We start from the raw sequence: 25,574 nt of genomic DNA, 5'->3' as shown, positions 1-25,574 counted from the left end.
ACGGGTATAGGAACCGCGAGTAAGGGCGGGCCCAAAATTTCTAAACACAAAATGGGGCAGGGCGGTTCGGGTATATGAAATTAGCGGGGCGGGCCGGATCTTAAAATAAGAGGGAACGGGCCCCCGGCCATGCCCATTTCTAGCATGGAATAGAATTGAGTCGAAGTCTTAGAGGCCTGTCTTCTCATCTCTCAATCCCAATTCCTCTCATTTCACTCAGATTCTCAGACTTCGATCTCTCCTCCTAACTCCACCTGTTCTCGATTCGTTCTCTAATCCCTGCGCATTTCCATTGATCCAAACACCCTCCACCGCTCCAGAGACCCACACAGAACCATATCATTGTTCTCGTACACCTCGAATTCAACCCCACCGGTGACCCTCACGCTATCAATGCTGACGTACATCACCTCCGACAACTCTGTATCGACCGGATCACGACGAAGCATGAGCGATGCCGAGTCTGACGTCGGAACCCGGGTCCTGTCGATTTCAAGCAATATCCCAATCTCGCGTCGGAGGTGGCGGAGCTTGAGGTGGTCGAGAACGCTCCCAGTCACGTAGGGGGCAACCCGGACGTAAAACAACCAGATTTCGAACCAATCATCTCCTCCGTCTAACTCAGACCCATATTTGCAGCGCACGACTCTACTCCTCTTCAGTTTTAAGGTATTACGTTTTAGGGATTTAGGATTGAAAATTAAATTAGGGTTTTCTAGATTTAGGGATTTAGGATTGAAAATTAAATTAGGGTTTTCTAGATTTAGGGATTTTATTGGGTTCTTGAACCTTGACCTCTGTTATGCTCCATTTTCAAATCTTTTATTGAATTGAATTTGAATCGACTGAGTTTGAAACTTTGTTGAATTAAATTGAATTTGAATCGATTGTGTGTGTGAGTATGTGTGTGTGTGTATATATATATATTCAAGAATTGATGTGCAGTGCAACCTTAGTTTTAAAAAATAGCTCTTGTAATTTTCAAATCTGTTTATCTTGGATTGCTTGTGTTATGCTTGGACTGGTTCAATTCGATTGTTAAAATTTGGATTTGTTTATCTGTTTTAGGCTGCCCATACCATCAAGAAGATGCATTTGGCAAAGGCTAAAAGGTACTTGGAAGATGTTTTAGGCCACAAAGCAGGCCATTCCCTTCCGTCGCTTTTGTCGCGGTGTTGGTCGAACTGCTCAGGCGAAGAACCGCCTGTCCAATTACTAGGGACGTTGGCCGGTTTAGTCTGCTAATTTCATTCCAGTGTTGTTGCAGTGCACAGCAACACAGCAGTTTATAAATTTGAAAAAAAAAAGGAAAAAAAAAAAGAGTTGGACCCGTGGACCTGCCTTGAATCGGCCCGTTTGAAATGGGCCAAGTTAGGTCCGGTTCCAAAACTCAAAATCTTTCAACCCGATTCGGCCCGCCCCGTTACTATTTAAACGGGTAAGGTCCAGTTCCCTCAAAATTGGGCCCGGCCCGGCCCATTCCCAGCCCTAGCCAAAATACACAAGAAATCCTCTATTATTGTTGGAGTTTTGTTTTTCTAGACTTCAGGTGAATGAAAATCACGGTCACTTCTCAATCTTAATACAACAGTAGAAGAGAAAGTACAATAAAATATAAATAACCACCTATATATATTAAACTAAAACTAAACGGTGGGTGATCAAAATTTTCTTAAACCTTAGGATTAATTAGGAGATCATGTCTGATTATTATTGTTATCAAATATTTGTGGATAAAGTTAACATAGAAAGTTTCATCCCCTATTGACTGATATTTTCTTCTGTGCAGTAAGTCAATGCTTCTTTGTAAACCCTATTAACAAACACTGTATTAAGATTGGTTTATATTTAGCAACTAGAGGGCAGAGTTTTATTTTTTACTTTTTTATTTTTTTTTTATTTTTAATTTTTTTAATTTTTTTTTCCCAAAACAAATGATATTATATACATTAAGGGAGATGGGATGGGTTAAGCCTCACAATGGGCATAGTTAATTTTGATATTAAGAATAAATAATTCTTGGTCACAAAGAGAAAGGGGACTCATGGTCTAGTCTTATAGTTGATATCAAGAATAAATAGAAATGGATGTGCGTTTAATATATTATCCTCAATCCTGAATGTTAAATCTAATTGTGAGTGACTATGTATCCTTGATCATGAGGGCGACCAAAAGAATGAAACTATGTTTCTATATAACACAATAAGTGAAATACATAATCAAAGCAAAATTTTCTTTTTATACAATCTAAGGTGTGCCCCTCTTAACATAAATTCTTAGTTCCACCATTAGATTAAATAAATTATGCAAATCATGATAAAATCGATTATTTTAGAGGCTGTGCTGTACAAAATTTGATAGTCTAGCATATCAACCACCATATAGGATTCACTGAAAATATGCTTAATTAACCGAAAACTGCAAAATCTGCTCTACCATATGCAAAATATTTTCAACAAGAGATCTTATATTTCATGGTGATTAGATTTCTTCATAGAGATGATGTTACTTGCATCATACTTACCTACCATTGTTTTAAGTCAGAATTGGTTAGTTACCACATGCTAATCACATCTCTCACAAGTCATCACAAAGGTAAGATCTACTTGCATAAGTAGATTTCGCATCTCCCACACGCGATAAACAATATAATCGTTTGACCAAAAAAAGATAAGCAATATAATCAGCAATAATGTAACAATATAAAGCAAGAATACATAATTTATCAAGATTCTATGTGAGCTGCATATTTATGGATTAATCCATTGGTCAAACAAAGAGAATTGTCATTTTTCTATTATAGTGAAGAGCGGGATTTAAAATTAGGCTACATTTGGATGGGTGACTTTTAAAGTCACAAGCATTGTTCTAAAAATTCCAGCATAGCGTCGCCTAGGCCCCGCCTAAACGGCTGATCAGCGCCTCAATTAATGCCTATGCATATAAAAATTAAGAAATGACGCCTAGACTTGTTGAGGCGCCCGCCTAGCCGTCCCATACCCACCTAGATACGTACATGCCTAAGTTGCAACTCACTTAGATAGAAAATATATAACTTTCTTTTTGCATTTTATTGTTTCCAATAAATTGTAAGAGACTTATTGAACACTTAAATAACCGCACATTATATGTTTGCTCCCCATGTTTTTATTATGTTCCAATACTTCATAATTTATATATATATATATATATATATCATTCTATTTTCTAATTTACGATGAAATTATATATATTTTAAGTATAAATAGACAGTTATTTACATGAACTACAATAGATTTATTTAAATCCGCATAGTCAGCTTAGCCTAAGCCCCAACCAGCCGTCTGATTAGGGCCTAGCATCGTTTAGAACCTTGGTGACAAGACACATTAAATACTCTTGTTTGGTGGGATTAACCTCCTGCTTTTATTATGCCATATTATCATCAAGATTATGTGGGTCTTCCAAGCTACTGCTTTTGATAGGTTTTATTTTATTGTCGTTGTTATTTTGTTTCTTTGTTTTTCATGGTCTTCTTTTGTTGTCATGGTTAGACTTCATGTTCGCCTTGACATATTGTATTTTTCAATTTTATTAATGAAATTATCAATTAGTCACTTCTTATGATAGCAATATTGGAGTGGGATTGACTTTGTGACCTTAATTTAACAAAAAAAAATGCACTACAAGACACTAAACAAAGGGCTTGAACGTTCTCTCAAATATATAACACCTAGTCATTTTCAAAAGGGGAATGATAGGGAGAGAAAATTTCTAAACTAAATTTTGTAAATTAAATAACGTGGTTTTTAGTGATTGGATTGTTATCGATAGATGTACTTATTTTTTATTAGTGACAAATCATTTAGTTTGCAAATTTAGTTTAAAAAATTAATCTCTCTAGCATATTACCCTTTTCAAAATCCCTTTCATCTAATTTTTATTTTGTATCATATCTAATTGGGGATAAATACCATTGAACTTAAAGTCTCGTCCAAACGCACCCTAAAAATTAAGGATGCTGTAAAAAGTTGTAATTCTTTGCCAAGTGCATACTGGTTGTGGCTGTGCACTTCTACATTCCTAATATTTCCTTTTGTGCACAGTAGCATTATAGTAATTTTAACATGAAAAAGGCCTAAGTTAGGGATGTTCTAAGAGAAAATGATCTTTTATCTCTTCAACTCGATATTTTTGGTCAAGCTATTTAACTTTTGATTATTGAATTTCTATTCTCAATATTAAGAATCTATATTCATATTATTTGCTCAATATTGAAGTGTTTCACACATAGAGCTAGAAACACTTTTTAGCGGGGGCAACTTTGAATGATGAAATTGAATTGAAAATTCGATACAATGTTATCAATTTATTGTCCAACTATATGATTTTGGATAGTATTTAAAACGCTAAAATTTGGGTAATTGGTGTATTATGAAGGGTGAGAGAGTAGGAAAAATATAGAATGTGAGGGTAATTTATATTTTTAGTTGGAGCAATTTTTCATCACAAAAGAAGTTGATTGGGGGCATCTACCCCCAGATGGTTTCGTAGGGTACACAACTTGAAGTAATAACTGATTGCATCAGTAGGCCGGAAGTTATAGTACTGCCAAGTGTCAATGAAGAAAATTGCGATTCTACCATAAAATTAATTAGCAATATGGGGAGTAGCACAACCTCTTATAAGCCCTTGCGTGGTTTGTTCCCTTACTGATGTGGAACTTTATCCTACTTACACGTCCTCTCACATGTTGCTAATTTTCAAACCTAACACGCGGACAACACAAACGGGGTAACGTGGAGCACATGTCGCCATTGACAATATTGCTCTGATATCATGAAGAAAATTAAGGTTCTATCGTAAAATCAATTGATAATATTGGAAGTAGTCTAACCTCTTATAAACTTTTGCATAATTTGATCCCTCACTCATGTTGGACTTTGTCTTCACATTCTCGCATCCAAGTAGATTATAATATTTCTTGAGCTCGTAATTCCTGCGAAGCTTGAGCCTCAATTGCCGTTCTCGAGCTCCTGCATTTTAAAATACACTCTCTTTGGGATCCTGGCATCACCACACCCTAACTTTACCTGTCCTCATCTTCTTCCCAAATAACCCCCAACTTAACTTCAAATTACCAAGGCTACCACCAGTTCAAACAATCTAACCGCGACTTGTATCAGCAGATCTTGCAAGTTTGGAACTTTTGCCAGCTTTCAAATTTGAAGCCTTATCAAAATTGCAAATCCTTAAAGGTTCAAGGGCCATATCTCCTAGGTCACAAAGTTGAATGGCACATCTTTTAAATAATCAAAAAGTCAAGGGGCAAACATGGAATGAAGAGCCTTTATAAATCCCTTTCCGTTAGGGCCCTTCAGCCAATTAACCTCACAGCCACTCCGGCACACATTTGCACACACAAAAATGGTTAGAGTTGGACCCTCCTCCAATCTAAAATCCCTCCACCCTCTTCAAGTTTTCTCCACCTTACCACCACCACCAGCTTCTACCTTGAGCTCCACCATGAGGATCAAAACCCTAATCCACACCCTCATTTTCTCACATGTGTGCCGCGTAATTCGGTGCCTTAACAAAGCCAGGTCCAAGGCCTTATCAATTCTCATCCAGGTTCTCAGAGATAGCCAACCCATGCAGCTCATCTACCCTACAAGAAAAACCAAGAACAAGAAAAAGACCAAGAAGATATTCTTCGGCTCGTTTAGACTGCACTACAACTGGTGCTCCTCTACGCATGTGTTGCCCGTGCCTGCGCATGTCTACGATGGATTAACAGCAACACATTTGTACTATGATTCCACATGGAATTCAGTAATTTCAACTGATGGTCAGCAATGTGAGGATAATCATGGTCCTGAGTCGCAGCTCACTGGGTACCTCCAATGGCTTGAGGAGAAGAAGGTCCATGACAATAATAATAATTCCATGGACAACGATCCGACCGATGCTAATGAGATCGATAAGCTAGCTGATTTGTTCATTGCTAGAAGCCATGAGAACTTTATATTGGAGAAGCAGGAGTCCTACAGGAGATTCCAAGAAAGGCTTGCCAGAAGCATGTGATATACTGTTAAGTGATTAGAGTGTGTGAATTGCTTTTTTACCTTTCTCATTCTTCTATGTAACATCTTTGGAGTGAGGAAAGTGTAGTAGTAGGGATGGTTGAGTTATTTTTTTCCTTTTTCTCAAACTTTTTCTCTTTAAATTAGTTACTTGGTTAGCTTATGTCTTTTGAGAATGGTGGGGATGGAGTTAGAGAATTGTACATGATGGGGTTGTGGCTATTTGTGCAATTCTTATCATATGGTGATGGAGAGCAGAAGATCCTGATTGCGGTTAATTTTTAATTAGAACTTAATTTGCAAGTTTAAAGTGGGTGTGCTTTAAAATCCTTTTTTCACATTATTTTGTGGCATGTGTGTGTGCGTGCTGTTTTTACACAAATTGCGTGATCTACTTACTAGTCATGGGAAGCCATCTGATAATTCTCGCAAATTCATGATGAATATTCTAAGCTTTCTGCCTCTTTTTCACTACCTAAGTAGTTAATTAAGGATAATCAATATTTTAAGGTTACCAATATCTAATTTGTAGATTTTTATGTGAAAAGGTAGCTATTTACAGAAACTTCCAAATCCCCATATCCATTGAATTATTTCTTTGTTTAAAATTTGGGGACAGCTTATCCTAGATCTCGGGGAAAAATGTAATTAGATGGTTCTCATTTTGTCAAAGACCTAGAATAAACCAAAATTGAAATACTTGCCCGCCGATATCTTTGTTTTTTTGTTAATTACCCAATTCATTAAAAATTTCACTGTCCATTTCCCAGGCATCTGATTATTTTTCGGAGTGAGATTCTCTCATCTCGAAAGATTTTTCAATTTGATCAGCATACGAGATGATACACCATATGTCACTATACAAATAGTAGGATATGTGTGTCAAAAATTTAATAACTTAAAAAATAAAATTTCTCACCACTTATATAAAAACATGTGATATACCAACCGTGTTCCAATCACAATGAAACATTTCCTCTCCTTCTCCATTCTTCTCACATTTTACTTTTTGTCTTTTTGTGTTTATTAAAAAATTAATATAAAATATTGACGTGATTTAATTATAACTGTTTAAGTTAAAAAAAATAAAAAAATAAGAGTCAAAGAATCCTTCTCCTTATTTTCCTCCTGATAAAGCAAAATTTCTACCCACTTTATAGACACCCAGATATGTGTTATGGAGGTACGGCTTATATTTGCTTTAAAAGCTCATCATTTGGTGATTTTTACTAATGATTTTCTTGAATTTAAGACCGGACTGGGTCAACAGCCTCACTGCCTAACTTACCTACCTGTTGCCTGTCTTTATGTTCTCTCTCCCTTTACTTGTCAGCAGACATAATCGCGCAGTTGTTGGATCCCAACTTCTTGCTTCGTCTGTGAATTCAGTCATGTCATGTCTTATATATTTTCATAAAGAATAGTTTTCAAGTAAGAACTTGTAGTTAAGCACGTTGTACAAAATTACTCTCCCATGATACTACTAAGCGATCTAAAGAATCAATGATAAGTCTTACATATAAAAATCTAGATAATGAATCTTTATAACTGTAAGATTTTGCATAATTCAAAATTTTAACCAATAAAAGAACTTGTGCAAATAAAATCACAATTTTTCGTGTATTGGACGGCCAATTGAAGACTAGAATATGCACACTTCAATTAGGAACATTTTTTCTTGAATCGGTGTGTAAAGAGTAGAAAAGAAGAGTAAATAGAAGAAACCTCTCTCATGTTGTGATAAAATTCTGATTTCCCAGTGTATCAACAAATACGACAATTCTCGTAACAAATTTGCTATAGCTATCTAGTAGTTGCCAACGTTATTGTGACTAACTCGTAGCCTTTGATTATCGTTACTATATGAATCAATTCTTATTCTTGTAAGTGTTTTAAAGTTGAGTTTCACAAAGTTACAGCAAGACACTCCCATCAGCCTCTAGCTAGCTTACCCTATTTCATATAAAAGGGGGTATCTTAATCGATCTCATGCAACCATCGAGCACATGCACATGACGACAAGAGTCATATATAGAGTCAATGAGGTCAGAGGCAGATGGCAACCTTCAGCAAAAAAATAATAATCATATGGGAAATAATTTAGTAATTTAGTGTTTTACAAGTGAAATTAAATAACCAAGAAAAAAAGAAAGAAATTAAATACTAATGCAGCAGCCAATGGACCAGTATACGATCAAGAACCATCCATGCACTGCACAATAGCATGTGATTTGTGAGCTCCGCAGGCGCCTGAAACCACGCCTTCGAAAGCAGATGAAATGTGGCTTCCAAGTCATTTCTTAATTGACATGTGTATGCATTGGTAAAAGTGATTCTTATGAATATAGTAACTAAACTGTTTAATTATGCAAAGTATGACATATGGAAGCTTGCTTTGCTTGGATTAAAATAGCTAAGCCTTTAGAGCATCTCTAATAAGGGATGCCTTTAAAATGGAGCATCTCTAACAAGAGATGCCTTTAAAACGGACATTTTATATTTTTTTTTCCAATTAATGGAAGGACTTAAAATATTCATCTGCCCATCTCTAGAAAGTAGGCTCTGTGAGTTATAAGTTATAACAGCTTCTTTATTATAGAATCCACGTTCACATCTCTTAGAGATGCAAACTGAGATGTACATGTCATTTTTACATCTCAAATTTACATTTTTCCACTAGAGATGCTCTTATAAACTTATTAGAACTAGGTGCTCCAGATGATGATAAAATTAAGGAGTGTTTTTACTATCAAGTATCAATCTACAACACATGATACATTGCAATATATTTGGTCACTATTTTGTTGCTATTATATCACCTCTATCTATTAATATCAATAATCAGGAATATACCAATGCCTACGTATTGATACCAGATACCAGCCAATCACTATCATTATACCAAGTTAATTACTACAAACATTTCATTAGGTTTTTGGTTAATTAGTTTGATAGTTCAATACAATCGACTATGTTAGCTGCAATCACTACCAAGTTAATTACATACGCTGTTCTCATATTCTTTCTTTGTCCAAAGCTAACTACCTACCAAAGAGTGAATTAGCCACCAAACACATGTTGTCAAACTTAGGCCCAAGGGGCCCTTTTCTGTTCAATTTTTTTGAAAACTAGTTTGGGAAATGTTTTCAGTTTTCGTTAAAATGAGAGCTACTTTGTTGAGTTTTCAAAATTGGCTAGATTTTGGTTTCAGTTTTCGAAAATATGAAAATTGAAAATGAAAAATTGAAATTGTTACCAAACATGCCATACCTCCTCCTTTTTTCTTTTCTTTTTTGTCAGGTCCTTGAATTAGACTACCAAATATTAGTTACGTTGATAAATTTCAGTGGGCGTACATATCATTGAAAATCTAATGACGAATGAATCTGGGTGATATATCAAGTTCTACATTTTGTGGCACATAGATTGAGTGTAACATCATTTCGGTTTGTCTTGTTTGATTAGTTATATAATATACCTAATCAATAGGTACATGACCTTATCAGATTGAATCTTATCTTATGTACTCTGAGAGAGAGAGAGAGAGAGATGCACAGTGTCTTGGAGAATCACGAATTAATATGAATTAGTTGACATGCATTACTGTTAACCACGTACTAACGGAGTAGTAGACGTAGACATGAGCCAAAGAGAGACTAGACAGTCAAGCTTGGATGCTTTTGTTTTGGAAAAGACATTTGTGTTTATAAGGCATCAATATTGATGCCTCTTTAGTCTATATATTCGTTGTTTCTTTATTCCAAAGCCCTCTTTGCTGTTACTTTTATTTGAAGAGAGATAGAGAGAGAATAAAACTTTGGGAGAGCCATTGCATTTTGATTCTTTTGGTCTCCTAAAAAAACCTTATATATGTACTAGCCTTTACATAAAAGTGAATGCCTGGAGCTTCCTGGGGATTTTTTTCCCTTCTATAGGATAAGATGTGTATACTTGTAAGTAGTGTGTTTCCTTTCTTATGGCCCACGTGCTTACATGCATGCCGTACCCCCTGAAGAGTTTAAGTACTCTTGCTATATATGTGTATAATTAGGAGTGTGAGTGTGTAGAAAATGTACAAATACAAAGTTGATGCACATGACATATTGTAGCTAATATGTTACCTAGTACTCGAGAGTTTGCGGACAATTGCGCGCATTTGAGAGTCTTTGATGTAGAACAAATGGTAAAATGGATCGAAGCGGAAATGAACAGTAGGAAGACAAAAGGACGCAGCGAAAATTTGTAGATTTGGCGTCCAAGCTCCGATTTGGACGCGTGATACCTTTTCGAAAAAGGAACGACATCATGAGTCCAACACACAACTTTGTTGTGATATACGTTGGATTTTGGCCATTTGGGGTCATTTCAGCCTCCAAAATAGTGCTTAAAGTTTCGTAATAAAAATCGGACTCTTCGTTTGTCGTCCGATTAATGTTGTTTTGATTATTGGAAGTCCTTTGAGTTTTGTCACCCAAAAAAAAAAAAGTCATTTGAGTTGCACCAAACGTTTGTAATCTTTATTTAAGTCATCTGGATTTCTCTCAATTTTCTTGTGAATTCGAGACTACAAGGGATTATGTTGATAATGTTTTGATCGCTTTGTGCTACGTCAGTCTTTGTCTTTGGGGTTTAGGGTTTTATACATAAGAATGAAGTCAACACCCAAAGAAAGAGAGCCGGGAATAAAGTTTGGGGAGTCTTCCTCATCATGTAACAAGTATCTTGTAGTATGATATACTCCTGCTGTAAGAAAATAAAATTAAAAAGAATTAGTTTACTTGAGTTATGCTATTTGTGTGACAATTATGTGAACTTCAAGAATTTGGAAAATATATCGACTAGACTTTATTTTTTCTAACAACGATCAATAACAAAAAAGGTTAAGAATGTATACAAACTGCAGATCCATCCCAATACAAATTGTAACGACTGGTCCCTAAATTATGGTATCTTAATCCTCAAGGTGAGAAATGTTAAAAAATGCTTCCGGTGGGTATATGTTGACTTAGCAGTCGGGACACGTGTGAATTTACAGGATTTTAAAGTTAGGAGATTTTTTTGTAAATTTCCTTCATGTCTAGATAATTTTATTGGTTGTTTAGGTTCATGGGGGGCCATGACTTTCTTTTATTCTGGGGTGTTCTCTCTCTCAGGGAGGGGGAACTCTCTCGCTCCCTCTCCCTTTCCCGGAGTTACACCCATGGAGCACCATCATCACCTTCAATTATCAGATGAATCAAGTTTCCAAAATCACCACTACCTTCTTCTCGTCACCATGAGCTTAATCCCGGTTCTCGTTTTGTGAAAATCGAACCTGAGACAACGTTCTAGGAGCTCCACTGCAGGCTCACTTTTCCAGACTAGATTTCGGCATTTTCCAGCGAAGGTAAGGCCTCTAACCCCCATCATTAGATTCCTTTCATTGAGTAGATGAATTTTCATATATATAGTGGGTGTAAATGGTTGAGAAATGGCAAAGATATGAGCTAGGTAAATCTATGGGTTTTCCGGCGAGAAAACCCAATGTTCGGCAAGTGATCCGACCAGTGCAACGGTGAGGAATCAAGTCGACCTGACCTAAGAACTCAGTCTGGATCTACCAAACCGGATCCAACTTGATCTAAACTAGGATTCTACCCAACTTGATTCAACTCTGATCCAACCCTGATCCGACCTAAATCTAGGTTGGAATATTCTCTGGAATATTCTAGTAAAGAGTTTCCTGTCGTCATCTACTACGGAATATTCCATTGACGTTGATTTTTTCAAATTCGGCCTCGAGACCCCTCCTAGGGTATTTTAACGCACTGATTCCACATCCACTGTTTGTTTCTTCAAATTTGACCATTTAAATATAGTTTCATGATTGGCCTCCACTTGGACTTGTAGTAGGCGGAGATCCGACCGTTGGATCATTATGAAATTGTAATATGTTATCTTAGAAGTAATGTATTGACCTTAGAAACTTGCAGATCGAAAATCCGATGTGCGGATATTCCGGAGTGAGAATAATTAGGGTTGTTGACTTTGTCAGAAACCATTTCGACTAAGAGATTGACTATGGGCCAACAAATCCTGAATAATTCTCGAGTATCGATGTTAGCATCACTAGAGGCCGCTAAAGCCTAGCGAGTGGAACCTACCCATCGTCACTATATTTTGGTTCAGTGAAATATACATTTCTACCAAGTACAATATCTAAATGTTTGCGTAGTATATGTTGAATTTCTTGCATTAAGAATGCACTACGATTGCCTTGATCCCTTTGCAGGGTATGTAGGCAGTCTAACTTGAAAGTTAGATGGAACCATAAGATTAAATAAATTAAATAGTGTATCATTTCTCCGAGCTTGGGATGTGATTTTATTATGAAAAAGACAAGGCTCTTCAAGGGAAAGCTAGCTGGAGGTGAGTGGATTTTAATTTAGAAATGTGTTATTTATCTAAATTTTAAGCATGCTTGAATATGAGTCCGAGTTATATTTCACGAATTATATCGATTTCATGATATATCTGCATATTCATGATTTATGATGTATGACGAGAATGATTTCATGATTGTTATTCCTTTATTATTACTTATCTTATGGCACACATACACCCATATAGATCTAGAGTATTGTACTGTGCTCATTGTGGAGTAAAAAATAATCACAAGGCGACACGTGGATCTTTGGACAAAAGAGGACAAAAATACCCTTGAGGTACAACGGGATTCCTACGCACGAGCAGCGAGCAATCATCCTTCAACTAAATCAAAAGTGCCCAAAATAGGTAACAATTCAAAACCTATCTCATCAAATCCCTTCTACAAGGTAACTCCCAAAACCTATTTCATTTCATATATTTTTTTACCTTATTTTCTCTTTTTTAGCTAATCAATTAGCTATTTATTTTATTCATTCCATAACCTCCCAAAAACATTCCTTTTATTATGTTAATTAGCCAATTAATATATTTATTCCTAATCAATATATTAATTGCTAATTAAATCACCAAATAACACCCAAAAAACATCCCAAAGGCCGGCCACCTTTTCTCCAAAGGGAACCGGCCATACTCTATATAAGCTACCACATTTTCTCCAAAGGGGACCGGCCATACTCTATATAAGCTACCCCATTTTCTCCAAAGGAGGAAGTCCACAATCTTGCAAAACTCCAAAAACACTCTAAACTCTTTTCTCTCTAAATTCTAATTTTGGCATTGGAGGTTTTTCGGCCAAAGCCCCCCTCATTCATCATGGGCGTGTGAGGATTTTGGCCTTAACCAAAGATGTTAATTGTTTTGTAGGTGCAATTTTGTCCAAGATTAAGGAGGAAGAAATTTGCATCCACAAATTGGTGCTTTCATTGAGAAAAGAGTCACACACTCATAGAAGACTCTCGTATAAAAAGGTTTTTCTCTATTTTCTAGTCCACTTGTAGTTTTTCGTACGTTCTTATTATTAGAATTTTTATTTGCAAAAATTCTTTGATAAAACCTAAAAGAGAAGTGCAATGGCTAGGAACTTAGAAAATTCAACAAGTGAAAATTCCAATATTCAAGAAATGGGACCGCGGTGATCCACGAGGCTAAATGTGACAATAGGTGGAGCGGCACCACCACCACGAGTTTCCACCACGGGGACTGGTAGCCACCTGTGGCAAGGTCCATGGCACTACTACCACGGCCCGAGCCGTGCAACCATAGCAATCCCAAGCCATGCCATCCAAGGCTCACGGAACCAAGGCCATGACCTAAGCCCAACGCGAGCTCAATCCGTTGCCAAGCCGAGCCCAAGTGTCGCATTTGCGTGCATCATGCACTGAGCAGCCCACTCTCGTGGTCCAGCCTGCTCCTATAGCCCAGCCCGCTCTTGTGGTTTCCCAAGTAGCCCAAGTCGGTCCGAGACTATCTCAACCATCCGGACCAATCATCGAGTCGAGGGTATTTTCACCACATTTCTCGACGGATTTGACATTTCCCAACTCAAATCTTGCGCTTGAAGTCTACCACCATTCCACTGCTCAATGAGGCACATTCCATCCAAGCTTTTCGAATGGCGAACAAAACTTGTCCCGACAAGTCATAGAATTGACGAGTGCCCTTACATAACAGACAACCTTGGTAAATCAACTTTTGCAACGCACCGAGATCCAATGTACCCCATATGAAATGTCCCGAAGTAGGACAAAGGTAAATGAGGAACCTCTCAACCACTCAACCAACTACAAATCAAGCATTTGGGCAGTGTACACTCCCGATTGGGACCTCGAGATAGCGTATACTCCCGTTTTAGCGTGCAAAGGAGCGTGCACTCTCGACTAGGCCCACGGACAAGTATACATTCACGGTTAAGGCCACGCTCCGATAATCAACATAAGCAGCCTTCTAGGCAAAGCGTTCATTCGCGGTTAGGCCCGTAAGGAGCATTATCCACATCACATCAGAGCAGGCAGCATGACGAATGGAGAGAAGTAGTCACTCAATCCGGTTCAAGTTCAACCAGCAGCTTGCGAAGAAACCCCTCGCCTGCTAAGAATCTATTTCATGTATCGCAGCTGCGACATAGACAAGCCTAGCATGTAGAATAGCCACCTAGACCAGCAGGTCAAGACCAGAGGCATCCGAGAGCTCCGCTACCCCCAACAAAGGCAAACCCAAGAAGAGGTAGAAAGACTTTTCAATGAACGGTTTCGTGATTTTCGACGTAACGAAGCGGCTAATGAGGCACTACGGCGGGACATGACCAATATAAGTATATCACCCATCACGGACGAGATCGAGTAAGCAAAGCCTTCACGCAAGTTTAGCATGCCGCACTTCACATCTTTCAAAGGAGATGGAGATCCATAGAAACACTTGAAGCACTACCAAAGCGCGATGGTTCTTTACCGGAACAACGATGCCCTTATGTGCAAAATATTCACCACCACTCTACAAAGTGAGGCACAAGATTGGTTTCACACCTTGCAACCATGGTCCATCCAGAATTTTGATAATCTTTCCTTAGTTTTCACCAAAGAATACTCATCTTACCACTCGATCAAGAAAAAGTCTAATCACTTGTTCAACGTGAAGAAATACCCAAAGAAGTCGCTCTGCGACTACGTGAAGAGGTTCAAAGTAGAGAAGGTAAAGATCATCGGATGTGACGACTCAATAGCAAGTGCAACATTCCAAAAAGGACTCCCAGTAGACCATCCACTGTTCGGAGAAATGATCATGAAAGAAGACCTAACTTTAGCATATTCCTTTGCCCTGGCAGATAAGCATGCACTTTAAGACGAGGCTCGATGAGCAAAAAAGACGCTCGAGCAGCCTAAAAAAGAGTCAGCAATGGCTCAAAGGAAGAAAGATAGGAAGCAGCCCAGCAAGGTCAAGTAGGAGGCCAAAACGTAAGGACCAACCCATGACCAAAGAAGGCCCCATAACCAAGAGCTATTCTAAGTTCTCAATTCCGATCCATCAAATCCTTCGTGACATCAAGAACGAGCCATGGTTCAAGTTGCCGAAACAATCAAAATGAGATACTTCCAAGTTGGACCACACCAAGTATTACGCATTCCACCGAAGTCATGGTCACACAGCCGACGACTGCTACACTTGGATGAACTACCTAGAGAAGCTCGTGAAATAAGGCAAAGTTGATAGATACTTGGACAAGCTAGCTGCGCAGCCAATAAGGAATGCAGACGATGATGAGGAGGCGCCAACCAAGATGATTCGAATCAATGGCATTTTCGTCGAATTCGAGCATTTGGGGGCCACTAATAACTCCAAAAATAGGAAGATCTAGCAAGCTTTACTAATCTCACAAGTCCAAGCAGTCGATACCCAACCTGGACCCATTATTGGCTTCACTGAGCAGGATGCAGAAGGCGTCGATTTCCAACACGACGATGCATTAGTAGTATATGTCCAACTAACACATGCTATAGTTGACAGGATGATGGTTGACAATGGAAGTTCAGTCAACCTACTTCAACTCTCAGTCATTCAGAAGATGGGCCTGGAAAGTACAATCATACGCCGAGCATATGTGCTTACCAAATTTAACAGACACACCTCAACTGCCATCAACCACACCATACTTGACGTGAAAACACCGCCAATCGTCTCAAAGCAAACATTCACGATCGTAAGCAATCCATCTCCCTACAATGGAATTCTTGGGAGACCTTGGTTGATCAAGCTGGATGCCATCACTTCCGTCAAGTATCAAAAAATCTGATTCCACATCCCTGGAGGAGGAGTCGGAGAGATCGAGTCTGACCAGGCCTCATCCCGACGATGCACTATGTAAATTTTGAAAGAATCAAAGAGTAAGATCTTTACCCCTGTAGAGGCTACCGAAGTCCAAAAGGACAAAAAGGTTACCAAATAGAAATTTCAGCAGGTGGATCAAGAATATGGCATCCAAGCAAACCAGATAGGATGGAAACCCGAAAAGGACTCCGAAGACATCATTCTTGATCCCCAGCAGCTGGAAAAGACGGCTAGAATTGGCTCACGTCAGCCGAGAATGAAGAACTCATGACTTTCCTTAGAGAAAATCGAGACATCTTCGCATGGTCACCATCCGACATGCCCAGCATTGACCCCGAGATGGCTTGCCACAAGCTACACGTCGACCTCCCTGCCAAACCGGTGATCCAAAAGAGAAGACATTTTACACCCGAGTTAGTAGCGATCATCGAGGCAGAAATTGACAAGCTATTAGAGGCAGGATTCATAGAAGAGGTAGCACACTCAGCATGGCTTGCCAATGTCGTACTATTCATGGAGAAAAAGAAGGGCAAATGGAGGGTTTGCGTAGACTACATCGACCTCAACAAAGCATGCCCAAAAGACCTTTATCCTGTCCCCCGGATCGATCTATTAATAGATTCAACTTTTAGGAACCAGTTACTCAGCTTTTTAGATGCATATTCCGGCTACAATCAAATAGCCATGTAAGAGCTCGACAAGGAGAAAATCACGTTCGTGATAGAGCGGGGCATCTACTGCTACAAGGTCATGCCCTTTGGCCTCGAAAATGAGAGAGCCACTTACCAAAGGCTAGTAAATATGATGTTCAAGAAGCAAATTGGGATAACCACAGAGGTCTATGTTGACGATATCATGGTAAAGGCAAGCAACGGTCAGACCATATACGCAACTTGGCAGAAACTTTCAATATCTTTAAAAAGTACAAGATGAAGCTCAACCCTACCAAATGCACATTTGGAGTATCTTCAGGCCGATTCCTAAGGTACTTAGTAACCCAACGAGGAATTGAAGTACATCCCAAGAAAATCCGAGCAATCATAGAGATGAAGTCTCCAGCTACCTTGAAAGAGATCCAAACCTGGACCGGACGAGCAGCTGCCCTCAACCGCTTCCTCTTACGATCCATCGATCGATGCAAGCCTTTTTTCAAAGCTATCAATATGGCACAACGAGATAAATGGGATGAAGAGTGCGAAAAAGCTTTCCAAGACTTGAAGAAGTAACTCACATCACCTCCCTTACTATCCAAGCTGGAAGTAGTGGAGGATTTATACATTTACCTAGCAGTCTCCGAAGTAGCAGTGAGTTCTGCCCTTATACGAGAAGAGCTGGGGGCTCAACTGCCGGTATTCTACACTTCTAAAGCTCTTCTTGATAAGGAAACAAAATATCCGAAGATCGAAAAATTGATTTTGGCATTAGTTGTTGCGGTTCGAAAGCTCAAACCATACTTTCAAGCTCATACAGTCATTGTCATGACTCAGTATCCTCTACGATCAATCTTACATAGTCCGAATGCTTTTCAATGAGTGATGAAATGGGCATTGGAACTTGGCCAATATGGTTTAGTTTTCTGACCTTACACAGCGATAAAGGCCCAAGCCTAGTGATACTCCAAAAGCAATCGAACACACCTTACCCATGCTTGCACCTCCAAGCGAGGATTTCTGGTATTTGCATGTTGACGGCGCATCCAACTACAAAGGCTCAGGAGCAGGCGTGGTCCTTGTTACCCCAGACTGCTCGAGCAGACGATCACTCTAGGCTTCAAAACATCCAATAATTAAGTAGAGTACGAGGCCCTACTAGCAAGCATCCGAATGGCAAAAGACTTGGCGGTGAAGAAGCTCGCAATTCATTCTGATTCCCAACTAATCACCAGCCAAACTACTGGGGAATACACGGCAAAACATCCAAGGATGGCATAATACCTAAAGAAAGTACGCCAACAGCTTAAGGCATTTCAGACTTACACTCTCACTCAAGTTCGCGGGCAGACAACGCCCATGCAGATACGCTAGCCGATTTAGGCTCTGTTCTCGACCACCAATTTAAACGCTTCATTCTGGTGGAATATCTAGACAAGCCAAGCATAAAGATGGAGTCGACAGCCGAAGTGTCATAAGTTAGTGTAACTCCCAACTGGCAAAGTTCTATTATAGACTGGTCAACGGCACACTACCCACCGAAAAATTGGAGTCAAGGAAGCTCCAAATCAAGGCGGCACGCTACTATATGTGGAATGGCATTCTCGTCCGAAGATCCCACACCGGATCGCATCTCCGCTGCCTAGCACATTCCGATGACTTGAAGGTTCCAAGCTCAATCCATGAAGGTATTTGTGGGAATCACTCCGAACGCCGATCCTTAGCACATAAGGCTCTTAACGCAGGCTACTATTGGCCTACCATGCACCAAGATGCTGAGGAGTTAGTACGAAAATGTGACCGCTGCCAACGTTACAAACCAGTACCAGCACTGCCTGCCAACGAGCTACACCTGCAGACGAATCTTTGGCCATTCATGCAGTAGGCAATCGACCTGGTAAGTCCTATGCCGCTTGCTACTGGGGGCAGGTGCATAATGATCGTGCAACCGACTACTTCACCAAATGGGTAGAAGTAGAGCCCATGACGACCACAACTCAAACGGACATAGAACAATTCATATAGAGGAACATCATTTGCCGATTTGGCATCTCTCAGTCTATCGTCACCGACAACAACCCACAATTTATGGGAAAAGATTTGGCGAAGTTCTTCCAAAAGTACGACATCAAACAACACATGTCCACGCCAAGATATCCTCAAGGCAATGGGAGGGCGAAACATCCAACAAGACGATCCTCGACTGCCTCAAGATATCCCTCACTGACAAAAACGGAAAATGGCCAGATGAACTCCCCAGATGTTTATGGGCATATCGCACCACCAAAAGATGAGCGACCGATGAGACTCATTTCTCTATGCTTTGGAAGTAATCATTCCTCCGAACATCATCGTGCCAAGCATCAATACTCTACTGTCAAGCATTGAACAGAACAGCAAAGAGATGGCCACAAACTTAGATTTGGCAGAGGAGAGGCGCGAGCAAACCATCACCTGCATTGCAGCCTACCAGTAGCAGCTCCTTTCCAGCTACAATAAAAGGGCCAAGATCCGGCAATTCCAACCCGAAGATTTAGTCTTAAAAAATGCCTTTATCACTGTCCGCAAAGAAAGCTCGAAAAAGATTGATCCCATCTGGCAAGGTCCGTACAAGATCAGTAGAGTAGGCGGTAAGGGTAACTACACCCTCGCCACCATGAATGAAAAAGAGATTGAGAAGCAATAGAACGCCTACAATTTGAGGAAATACCATGTGTGACTTCCCACTATATCAAGACCCGAAGACTCAAGCAGCTCAACGGGCACCACCTCGTAAGTCGATGACTATCCAATTGTCATACAATCTTTTATAGCTAAGTTATTCGTTCATTTTTCAATGAAGAAATCAGAAGTAATTTGCAACTTGGCTCGACTACATGTCTACAACAACTTATCTCTCATGCACTTCAAAAGAAGATTGCACCTTGTTTGGGAACTCACCGCAGGAATTGCATCCCCCGAAGGACCAACCATGCTCTTCAAAGCGGGAGGATAAACTCAATACTCTGAATATCCAAACGTGGATGAGCCTGGCTACCCTAGTATAACTAGATGCACGATGGCTTGCGTCGGGATTCCTAGAAGTAACCATAATGGTCTTTTTTCAAGGTTTAGCTAATTGAAAGATTTTGGGTCTCTTGGTCTAATCTGCAAGGAACCGGCCCTAGAGATGGATGAGGCACATTACGTAGTACACCTTACGGGCAGCTGCCCTGGAAACCTAAAGTTGCTACTGAGTGCACTAAGGTAGCCTACGGTTTCCAGAAAACTGCCTATGGTTTGCCCTTCGAGCAGTAAAACCACACTAGACTTATACAACCGCACATTCTTATGAAAGGCTAAACAAGCTAGCGTACATATACGAAGCTTTATCCACTGCCAACATGCTATGTAGTCGATAAGCTTCACCTCTGCCAAGCGTAGAAAAACCTACACTAAGTCCTAAAGTGTTGTGATACTTGCTACACAACCTACGGAATTGGAAAAAGCCAAGGTTAACGACCTAGTGGTTATACGGATCCGTCTGCTTTTGTAAGTAAGGCATCCGGCTGCCAACCCTATGGCTAACAACTTTGCAAAAGTTCTACACCAATACATACGGCTGCATAGGCTACACAAGCCTGTCTACTTATAAAAAAAAGTAGCACGCCTACCACTGGTCTATAAGGTCTAAAGGTTAGGGCATGGACAAAAAGAAGAGACGATCGAGAAAAGCAAAGGAAGCAAGTTTATTAAATTTTCTAGCAAAATTGATAAACAACTAGCAAAGACTGAAGGAGTTCAAGCAAAAGCAACAAAGGAAAACAAAGAAAATCCTAAAGACTACCTAGAAGACTACTCTTCAATAGCTTGGACATCTCACGACTACTCGATCCCCACACCTTCAGCAGCCTTGATGTTCTCAACAACAGCATCATCCGGCATTTTACCCTCGGCTGCCCCAGCTTGGCCACCAACTTCTCCAACTACTTCACCGATAGAAGACTCAAAAGTAAAGACGAGCAAGTCTTCTGGAGAAATATAGAAGGTCTCGAAGTCTTTACTGGAAAAATCAAAGTCAGACGGTCACCCATAGAGATGATCTACGTAACCCAGCTTGTAGAAATCGGCTTAACTCTGAGTAAGCGAAGCCTCGAACACAAACTTCTCACCCTTCAACTGCTCATTTTCCTCAAGCAAGCAAGCACAAACCCGCTGTAACTCTTCAACTTCCTTCTTCAGATTGTCATTGATCTTCAAAGCATTTTGAAGTTCCAACACTTGAGGCTCAAGCCTATCAACAACCTTTTGAAGTGGATCAATTGGTTGTAAACAGCGATTAGTTTTTCATCCTTTGCATAAGCAGCGGAGCGAAATTCAGAGATAGAACGCTCAAGATCTTAAATCTGAGGTATGTAACACTTGATTTCCTTTTCTGCATTTTCATACTTTACTTGGATCGCATCAAGCCTAGTCTTCAAATCCATCATCTTTTGGAAAATGGTCTCAAGCTGCAGAGAATTGGGGGCAGAAATGTTAGATCATTTCAAAGCAACAAGCTCAAATTCCAATTTCTTGATTTTTTCGACCGATGAGTAAGCTTCGGCAGCCATGGTTCTTGCCATCTCTTTAGCAGCCTTGGTATCCTCTTAGTCAAGGAACATAAACTCGGCTACCAGAATTGTTGTTTTCTGCATCATGGCTAGCAGAGCAGTCTTCCTATACTCGAATGTGTGCTTCGCAAAAAAACTCGGACCAACAATCTCATTGACACCATCAACAAACTTGGCACATATATCTGTATCTTCAATTAGATCTGGCTTCAAAAGCGCGCAAATCTCATCAACTTCCCCAGAAACAATCTTGGTGGATTCTTCAAGCCTACCTGAATGAGCAGTTTCCTTCTTATCGGCAGATGAGTTGGTCGCAATAGTGGAAGAAACAGGTTTTGGCGCCACTTTAGCAGGCATGGGCACCTTGTCACTCTTCATAGTAGCTAGCATCTACAAAGGTGAGCTAGACTTAGCTCCAGACGAACTTTTTGGCACAAACTTTAGCATTGGAGGCACGGAGGAAGTTCTGCACTGGGCAATTCTTTCAGCAATCGAGTTAGCAGCCTTCAGAGCAATAGGCGTTAACGGCACAAATCTAGCAGTTCTTTCTTTCTCGCCCTTAGAGGAAATCAAGTTAATCACAAGCTTGGGAGCAACTGGTGAACCTTCACGAGCAGCGGAAGAAGTCTTTATTTTCTTTTCAGTAGGCGTCTCCTGGGCAAGCGGGGAATGTCTCTTTTTCCCACCTTCATTTGTAGCAGGCTTCACCACGGTGATAGGACGAGTCAACGCCTCAGCTTTGATTCACTTTATCTCCTATTTCAGGGGCAACCCATCTTTTTCCCTATGAAAAGGACTAAACAGCCAACGCCATTCACGGTACTCAGAAGGGATACCCAGAGTAACATGCACTTTTTTCATGTTTGGAGAAGCCTTAGGAGTGGACCCAAATTTTGAATCTACAAAAACAGCGGAAGATAATCAGAAAATTGAAGAGTAGTATGGCACTAAAGCAAAGTGGCCGAGAAGATTAAGCAGCCTGCTTACCAGAAATGAAAATCTTTGGTACACGCAGCTCAGGGGAAGAATCAGACTCCCGTTGTCCACTTATCTCCAAAGTCTATTTGGCCCAGTCATGATCTCCTTTGCTTGAATTATCAAAAAGCCTATGGCGAGATCGCAACTGCCCAACTTCACCAATGTGACCTATGTCAAAGAAGTACTAAAATTCGTTGACGGTTAGATCTAAGTTAAAGAATTGGCTTAGATTATAGAATCCCACCATCACACAGACCGCATTCGAAAAACATTGGGCGGGGGCACATCTCATGGAGCAGAGCACTTCTTGGAAGAAATAGGAAAAGTAAACCTTAACAAAAATAGTAGGGGTGGAACTTTATGGCTCTCTGTGTTCCACTGCATGGTTCCCAGCTGCTGTTATCCTTAACTCACTTCACACACACTCCCGACGGAATGACATGCCAATACACCTCAAGAAAGTCTTTAAACAAATCATCGAAGCTAATCTTGAAGTGAGCAGCTTTGAAGTAGCCAACCTTGCTCAAAGACCCACCTTGACGATACTATGGTGGCACACCATCATCATTCTTGTGGCTCGAGGAAGACATACTTGAAGGAATTCTACAAAAAGTACCAGGAAGATTCAGTAGAGGGTTGTTCAAAAAATAAAAAATAAAAAATAAATAAATAACAGGCCTCTCAGCCCAAAAAAAAAAAAAGGTTCAATAGGCCCCTCGGCCTCACCTTCTTTCCTCAGGCACGGGCCCGAGCCCAACCTTCTTTAAAAAAATGGTAAAGTAGGGAACCCAGCCCGCTCTAGCTCCCCATCCTTCTTCTCAGTTAAAGGACCTTGCAGCCCAGCTCAGCTGACAAGGGGCAGGCGCCCCCACACATTCTCCTTCCTCACAGCCCAGGCATAAGGGCCAGACTGCAGCACCACCCACGACAATAGTGTCGCAGCCTCCCTAGGTCATTTTTCAAATCTCTTCGACCATTTTTGAGACAATTTCAAGCCCTGAGGCATCCAAAAAAAATCAAGAAGACAAGAAAAGTAATTTTTCTTACCTAGAAGCAACGAAAGACGATCATTTGCACAGGCAAGATGTGGAAGATTGCTAGATGAGGGGGAACAAATATCCTCTAAGCTCTCTCCCTCTTGTAAAGTAGAATAAATTGCTCTCCAAAATTGATTTAATAATCCACTTAAGGTGGACTTAAGTAGGCTTCGAGAGAAATTTATTTCATTTTCCTAGAAGGATCTAATTTCTTATTAAAAAGGAGAATCAGCATCAAAATAGGAAATAATTCAAAGTTTCCTAATGCAAGAAAATCTCTACACTTGTTTCCCTTTTTCTGCGTGCAGCCCAACAGGTGTGGGGTCATTTGTGGAGCCAAAAATAATCACAAGGCGACATGTGGATCTTTGGACAAAAGAAGACAAAAATACCCTTGAGGTACAACGAGATTCCTACGCGTGAGCAGCGGGCAATCATCCTTCAACTAAATCAAAAGTGCCCAAAATAGGTAACAATTCAAAACCTATCTCATCAAATCCCTTCTACAAGGTAACTCCCAAAACCTATTTCATTCCATTTATTTTTTTACCTCATTTTCCCTTTTTTAACTAATCAATTAGCTATTTATTTTATTCATTCCATAACCTCCCAAAAACATTCCTTTTATTATGTTAATTGGCCAATTAATATATTTATTCCTAATCAATATATTAATTGCTAATTAAATCACCAAATAACACCTAAAAAACATCCCAAAGGCCGGCCACCTTTTCTCCAAAGGGGACCGGCCATACTCTATATAAGCTACTCATTTTCTCCAAAGGGGGAAGTCCACACTCTTGCAAATCTCCAAAAACTCTCTAAACACTTTTATCTCTAAATTCTAACTTTGGCATTGGAGGTTCTTCAGCCAAAGCCCCTCTATTCATCGTGGGCGCGTGAGGCTTTTGGCCTTAACTAAAGATGTTAATTATTTTGTAGGTGCAATTTTGTCCAAGATCAAGGAGGAAGAAATTTGCATCCACATAACTTGCACGTGTAAAAGTATTTCCAGCTTGGCCACATCATGGACATGACATTTCAGCTTGCAATTGCCTTGATATTACTCGGCAATGACATGATTATATTTCTAGTTTCCACTAGCTATGGCTAGTGGATGACATTATAGATATCAGCTTACACGTGTATTGGGGACATGATCACACAGTTATAGGCTTAACTTGTACCATGTTCACGATCTTAGGACACAACTTGCACGTGTAAGAGTATTTCCAGATTGTCCACATCGTAGACATGTCATTTAAACTTGTCATTGCCTCAAGATTACTCGACAATGACATGATTACGTGTCCAACTTCCACTACCTATGGCTAGTGGATGTTTATATATATTAGCTTACACATATATTGGGGTACACAATTATACTCTCAACTTTTCATTACCTTGAGATTACTCGATAATGACATAATTATAGTTACTTGCTCAGCTTGTCATTACTAGGGGTAGGTTCAAAAAACCGAAAACCGAAAAAAATTGAAAACCAAACCGAACCAAAACCAAAAAAACCGAACCGAACGAAAAAACCGAACCGAATTGAAAAAACCGAACCGAACCGAATTCTTTTGGTTCGGTTCGATTTTAGTGATCTAGAAACCGAACCAAACCAAACCGAACCGAATTAATTAAATTAATTTTTTTATTTAATTATTTGTTTTGGGTATTATTTTCTAAACCCAATTTGTAAGTTAAAATGTGCTAAACCCTATGTGTTGCCAAACTTTAAGCTCAAAATATTAAAAAAAAGGCCTATAAAAACTCTAAACCCTAACCTATTATTTCTCCCTCATATAAGGTTCCGGAACCAAACCTCTTCCCGAAGTACCTACATCCATCTCCATAGCACTGTCTACTTCTGCACCAGCTTTCTTTTCCAAATCTACTCTCATATAACATGTAACATAATCCATAAACATTTATTTCGGGTAGATTACTTGGGTAATTTGTGATGGAAAAGAATCCAACACACACTAAATAAATCCACTC

General features: G+C 39.7%; 1 protein-coding gene and 1 long non-coding RNA gene across 2 annotated transcripts; both read left to right on the top strand.

Moving 5' to 3' along the window:
* Positions 1 to 5,372: 5,372 nt before the first annotated feature.
* Positions 5,373 to 6,372, top strand: LOC126600651 (uncharacterized). The gene has a single exon (XM_050267256.1). It carries the CDS (start codon positions 5,407 to 5,409, stop codon positions 6,061 to 6,063), a length of 657 nt encoding a protein of 218 aa, XP_050123213.1. The 5' UTR covers positions 5,373 to 5,406; the 3' UTR covers positions 6,064 to 6,372.
* Positions 6,373 to 11,188: 4,816 nt separating this feature from the next.
* Positions 11,189 to 24,924, top strand: LOC126600653 (uncharacterized). Its single transcript, XR_007615499.1, has 3 exons — positions 11,189 to 11,448; positions 12,672 to 12,836; positions 23,879 to 24,924. It is a non-coding gene; the product is annotated as an uncharacterized LOC126600653 (long non-coding RNA).
* Positions 24,925 to 25,574: the final 650 nt, after the last annotated feature.

Source organism: Malus sylvestris, chromosome 14, assembly GCF_916048215.2.
Source record: "Malus sylvestris chromosome 14, drMalSylv7.2, whole genome shotgun sequence".
Classification (NCBI taxonomy): Eukaryota; Viridiplantae; Streptophyta; class Magnoliopsida; order Rosales; family Rosaceae; genus Malus; species Malus sylvestris.
This window is presented reverse-complemented; position numbering and strand designations above follow the sequence as displayed.